The sequence below is a fragment of the Morone saxatilis genome, unplaced genomic scaffold, assembly GCF_004916995.1.
Source record: "Morone saxatilis isolate NCDOM2014 unplaced genomic scaffold, NCSU_SB_2.0 Contig16, whole genome shotgun sequence".
NCBI lineage: Eukaryota > Metazoa > Chordata > Actinopteri > Moronidae > Morone > Morone saxatilis.
Window position 1 is genome coordinate 7,011,456 of NW_023339718.1, and position 6,061 is coordinate 7,017,516.

A 6,061-nucleotide genomic window follows, 5' to 3' on the forward strand; every position below is an offset into this window, starting at 1 on the left:
CACACACACACACACAGTAATAGACACAAAACACTGCACTCAGCTGATGGCTGGGTGATCTAATGGAGCCTTCATGAGGACCAAATAGGTCTCTCATAGGTGTCCATATCCACTGCACACTAAGTGCCACAGGAATACACACAGAGCGGGAATACATCCTACCTAACTACCAAAAAAACAAACAAACAAAAAAAAAAAAAAACATACTATAATCATGTGTATAAAACTTGATAAAGACAGTGATTGAATAATAAAATAAGTTTTAAAATGATCTTGTTGATTTTTTTTAGTAAACTGGTATAGTGATCTGAATGCAAATATTATACACAAATACAAAAAATGCACAAAATTAGACAACAATACGGAAACTCCACCTTTTCTTTCTGAAAGCACACAGACTGAGTCCCATGATAGAAACTCTGTGCTAAGAGTACAAAAGTCTCCTAAACCATAACACACATGACAGCCTGCAACCTAACTTCTCAGAAAGTAGTCCTGAGTATCAATTTTTACTCATTCTCTCTGTGTGGGTCTCTCTCCCACCTCCTCCAGTTGCTGTATAATCTCTATGGATTAGGATGGTTTATTCATGACCATAGTGTACTCTGTATATATGTGTGTGTGTGTGTGCTCTGGGCAGGCCACTAGAGTGTGACAGCAGGCCAGCACAGTGACAGGAGACACCTTGGAGACTGTGACAGGCTGCCAGCTGTACACCATCATTCGCATTTCTTTCTCTCACTCACTTCTCCTCACTATGCTACTCATCTATCTCCACGTACATCTCTTCATCTGCTTTCCTCCATCTGTATTCACTCCATTCATATCCTACCTGTCTTTTTGTTTTTCTTCTCCACAGCTCTGCCCTGTGCTTTCTCGGCGGCAGTCAACGGGATTTAAATAATTGAACGTTTTTCATACTTTATTTCTTTGCCTATTTCCTTTTCTGTCTAAGTCAATGTATGAGTCTTTCTATCTCTGCCGCTGCTTATTCCCTCCTTTTCTTTTCTCTCACCTTCACTTTGTATTTTGTCTCCTGGCTGTGACGTCAGTTGCCCCTTGTCTGACCCATTTGGTCTATATAACCTGGCCCAGCAGGAGCTGATCTCTAAATCCTATCTCCTATCTTTTACTCTCCTATTCTCATCGCTCCATCCCACCATTCAGTGACCTCTTGAACCCCAGAGGGAGGGAATTATCTCTGTCCGAGGAGAACAGAGCAGTGCACTGCTGGGGTGTGCCGACCTCACATGCACCCACTCATACGGGCACCCATATTTATACACACCCAGGGCATTATTCAGGTTCACTGCTAGCTCTCCCCTGTGATGCGCAGTACCTTCGGGGCTGCTCTCCCTGTGTGTGAGTGGTGTATGCACATACCTTAGTGTGCAATGTAAGTGTTGTTTATGTTCGAGATCCCGCTGCGTATGCGTTATTGATATAGATGTCCTTCAACAATGAGCATTATAATCATCTACTGTCAGGGTCTATGTGTGCTCATATGTGTGTATGTTTTGCACTGCTTCAACAAGTGCATGCACTTGTGTGAATGTGTGATCATTCAAAGCCAAACATGAGGAAACTGAGCCAATGATACAAACCTCTAGATCAGCCGAGAGCCATGGGATTAGCATATTGGGTGGAAAACAAAGGGATTGTGACCTTTTGGTGGAACTGCTTCACATACGCAGCACTGGTTTCTAATGTAAATGCCTGGAACAGATTAGATTTTGGATTCACCTCAATCCTCATCCTGACCCGGGGCTTGTTAACTAGCACCACCATCCATGCCCAGAAGCCAGTGATGAAATACTGAATTTGAGTAACAAAATTTATGTTATTAATTTAGAATTGTCAGACATTATTTGGTTAGTTATACCCTCAATATCAATCAGATTTTATCTAAAAGAAAATATGGCCATTTCACCACTTAGCACTGACCTATGGTATTTATCATTAAAAGTTGTCTTCATCTACACAACAACTCGTAGATGAAATACAAAATACAAAATACAAAATTAGCAGCGACAATAAATAGTCAAAACGCGTAACACTGTGAGAACCCATTCTTCTATCAGATGACAAAAACAATAGACATCAGCACTGTTTGCTTTCCTGATAGATCAATTAAATGAAAAGATAAAACACATTTTGTTACCTTTTGTTGCTGTTAAATAAAAATGATGAGCATAAACATTGCTTTGAAATTAGCAACAAGTAATGAGTACTCTTATAGAATAATGGGCCCAAAACAGTGAGAATGAAGTATTAAAAGAAAAGAGGCAGAAAAAAGATGATGTACACACTTCGTCCAAATTTGCTTTTTTTGTTGTATCATTGAGAAGGACACTGCATAGGTGTGCCAATGTTTCCCTCAAGAAAAAATCCCTAATTAGTTAGGCTCTTCTCTTAATTCAGCCAAAAAAGGACCGTGGGTTAATGAGTACGAGAGAGAGTGGATCCTTGCCTGTCCCCTTCCTCCGGCCGGACAAAGAAGGTTATTTCAGATTTATTGTTCTGGGTAATCATCACAAATAGAAAATCACTTAACATTCCAATTATGCTGTGTCCCGAACATCCCTTAGATGAATCAAAAATAGGAAATGCCAGACAAGGAGAAGGGGGCCAGTGCAACCTTGAATCCCCACCACTCAAACTAGCATACATACACATTCAAAGATAACTAACACACGCTTAAGCACACAAACCAAACACACACGCAAAATGGGAGATGACAGAAATAGCAAAAACAAAAGGCAAGGGATATAAAAGAGGATGTAATACACATAAAGGTGTGCTGTGTGTGTGTGTGTGACATTTGCATCTCTGGCTCTCAAGCAGCTCTGGTCTTGGATGGTCCTCATCTGTATGTGCATACTGAGTGAGCCCAGGTGCTGCGTATGGCGCAGAGGTCACACCAGAAAGGGCAAGTGCTAAAATGAAGCTAACACAAATGCACATGTGCACGTGCATTCTATCTCACACGCTTCCCACCAGCGCATACCGTATAAACACATGCATGCATGCATGCATGCCCGGCCACATACACGCGCACCTTCGAGGGTTAACTGTCTTAGTTATTCATTTACATGCACCTAGGAAGAAAAAGTGGGGGCTGATTTAAAAAAAAAAAAGACAGAGAGGAAAAACATGCAAACAATGGTTCTCTATGACTTCTAAGGCTAGCTGTTGGTCAGGGGTACCTGTGTAGGTCAGCGGGGTTGTGCAGGGAGAAATTAAAGAAGCGAAATCTGAGAGACCTCAGCTCACCGCTTGGAGAATTTACATGATGTGTTGGGAGCTCAGAAATGGACCCCTGTATAGTTTGCAGAGCCTTTACTTGCCTTCAGTATGTGTCTGTGTATTTGAGAGTGTGTGGTTATTTCACCTGCTGCATCCAGTCCTGTGTGCCTTTGCTGGTCTCCTGTAGCCAGATGTTGTGAGCCGAGTCAGTCAGAGCCACAGCGCACACTCTGTTCTTCACCTGCATTTCCCTCTGATTCATCTGCCACAAAAAGCAAATCAAATTTGTGTTAGTCACCCTTGCCGCATGTTGATAACACAGTCACTATTTGTTTCAGACAACAATTGAACAACAAAGAGATCTTACGCTGTAAGAAATACATGCTCTTTAGAAAATATTTTTTATTGCATAGATGTAAATCAAATTATTTTAATATCACATACTCATTGCGTTGGTAGGTACTTGCTTAATAAAAATGTTATTCCCTGTCCAACATGTCAGCCTAGTTCTCGGACCATGAGAGCAATGGCCCAGTGGACAGCTTTGTAACCAGCGGGTATAGATTAAACCTGGTGTATAGCATAATGTTATAAAGTGAAATATGAAAGAGCTGCTTCACTGTAGCGTGTCCTTGTCACGTTCTGTGCAAATGTCCTTCCCTGTGCACGTTCAAACACCTCGGTCCCCATTCTTAATACCCTTTCCCTTCACATGTCACAGAGAATGTGGCGTCCACAGACCCGTCTTCCTATTCCCTTCTGAATGTCAACGGCGGGGAAAATGTCACACAAAGAACTTGTTACCGCACTACAATAGACTTCCCACACCGCTGGTCCCACCCCAAGGAGTACTGCAGCCAGGCCTTGGGAACGAGCCGTTTCACTCTGCTTTGCTTTAAGATAAAACGGGAAGAAAAGGGAACAGGACTTGCAACAATAGGTTAACAATCACTTATGGTATGCGTTTAGTGAAGCTGGGAGAGAGACTGTTGGACTGGGGATGGGCATAGCACTGCAGAATAGCACAAGTTTGATGACTGCTTGGTCATCTACACATGGTGCAAAGACCGTACAGACCACATGTTTAACTACATTAAAGTTTTATTGTAAGTGTCGTCTAGAGGAAGGAAAAACTTGGCGGTGCGCTGGACTACTGGAATTCTGTTGGGGCTTCTATTAAAATAGTGACCGTGTTTATAGCTTGGTGCCTGAGAATAAGACTAGCACTTCAAGTAGGAGATCCAGGTAATGTTAAAGCTAAGGCAGGGATTGGAATATCAGGGCTTAGTTGGTGCTTACATGTAAGAATAGGATAAATATTGGCTGATAAAAGCCCAAGTGTCATACAACAAAATAGGACTGAGGCTTGAGTACAAAGCTACAGTTTGGACGGGCATAGATGGTTTAGTCTTTCGCTACAATATGAATCTGACTCTGACACCCTGATTGGGGCTAGGGCTGGAGCAATCACCCATCTTATACACATTCATAGACATGTAACACCGGTCATCTACAGCCAACCAGAGTTGGCTGGCTGGCTGGCTGTACATCAAAATGACTGCGGGCATTTGAATACATCCTCCCTCACCCAGCCAAATTAAAGTGGGAGTGTATAGAGATAAATGGAATCTATTAAGGCCCTAAGGACTCATACATCATATAGCTGATAAGGCTTCTACTGGAGTGTCTTCACCAGGGTGGAGGATAGAGCAGGCTGAGAGGGGAGGTACAACCATAAGCATATAAAAATATACAACTGTGGAGATAGAGAACAAAAGAAGACAGACAGTGCACATGTATACAGACACATTCGCTCGCTCGACAAAATCATACAATCACATACACACACAGATATACACACTCCTCTCTGTACTCCACCCTCATCCACGCTTGGTTGAAAAGCTTTCCTCTGGCAGAACTGGGCCCGTGGGACCAGCAAAGTCAACCTTTTAAAACTGGAGGTGTCAGTCAAGGTCCTGTTTTCTGGCACTAGCCAAACGGGCCAGTCCCTGAGTATAGGGGCTGCTAGCAGAGGCCAGGAAACAGGAGGCAGTGGACTGACTGCCCATGGAAAACACTAAGCACATGACTTCAAACCAGTCAAAAACATCGCCTAAGTCTGGGCTGAAATTCTTTTTTCCACTTTCCAAGTGGATAAATAGGTCTCTGCTTGCTCCTATTGTATGCCCCTTCTGAGTTTAACATTTTGTATTTCGAATGGAAAATGTACTTAACATGGTTCAGGTTCACTGAATATCACTGCTATATTAAAACTGTAACTTAGCTCTAATAATTTTAGTAACTGGTGCCAAAGTAAACTGTATTTGCCAACCTGTAATTAATGACAGGTTGTTTAAGTTTCTTTTTCTAAAATCTTTTTTGGCATGTCACTTTCAGTAGTACTTAAGAGTTAACAAAGGATATGCAGATAGATGGAAGCAAGAGATAGAATAAGAATACTAATAAAGACAACCAGACGAAGTGTGTGTGTGCATGCCTGCATGTATGTGGGTACATGCATGAATGTATGCATATGGATGTAGGAATGAATGTGAGCAGAAATGAGAGCACTGCTCAAAAGAGGGGCAGTTTGGTGGAGAAACAACTGAATGACTGACAGTAGTTAGACAAAGATAAAGGTTTGTACAAAGAAAAAGGCACAGCTGGTAAGGTGGGAGTGGAGCTGGGTTGTAGATGGTGCTAGATGGATAAGTCTGGAGCTTAAACACTGGACAGTATTTGAAGTATTTAGACAGTGCATGAATAATCTTGCATAGACAGACTGTCTCATCAAGCCAACAGATGAAAATGTTTT

General features: G+C 42.1%; 1 protein-coding gene across 1 annotated transcript in view; it reads right to left on the minus strand.

Annotated features, from left to right (window-relative positions):
* Window positions 1–6,061, minus strand: part of fam172a (family with sequence similarity 172 member A) — a 139,825-nt gene that overhangs the window by 49,034 nt on the left and 84,730 nt on the right. The window contains exon 9 of the mRNA XM_035658690.1: window positions 3,392–3,508. Within this exon, the coding sequence (XP_035514583.1) occupies window positions 3,392–3,508 (117 nt within the window). The remainder of the gene's footprint in view (window positions 1–3,391; window positions 3,509–6,061) is intronic.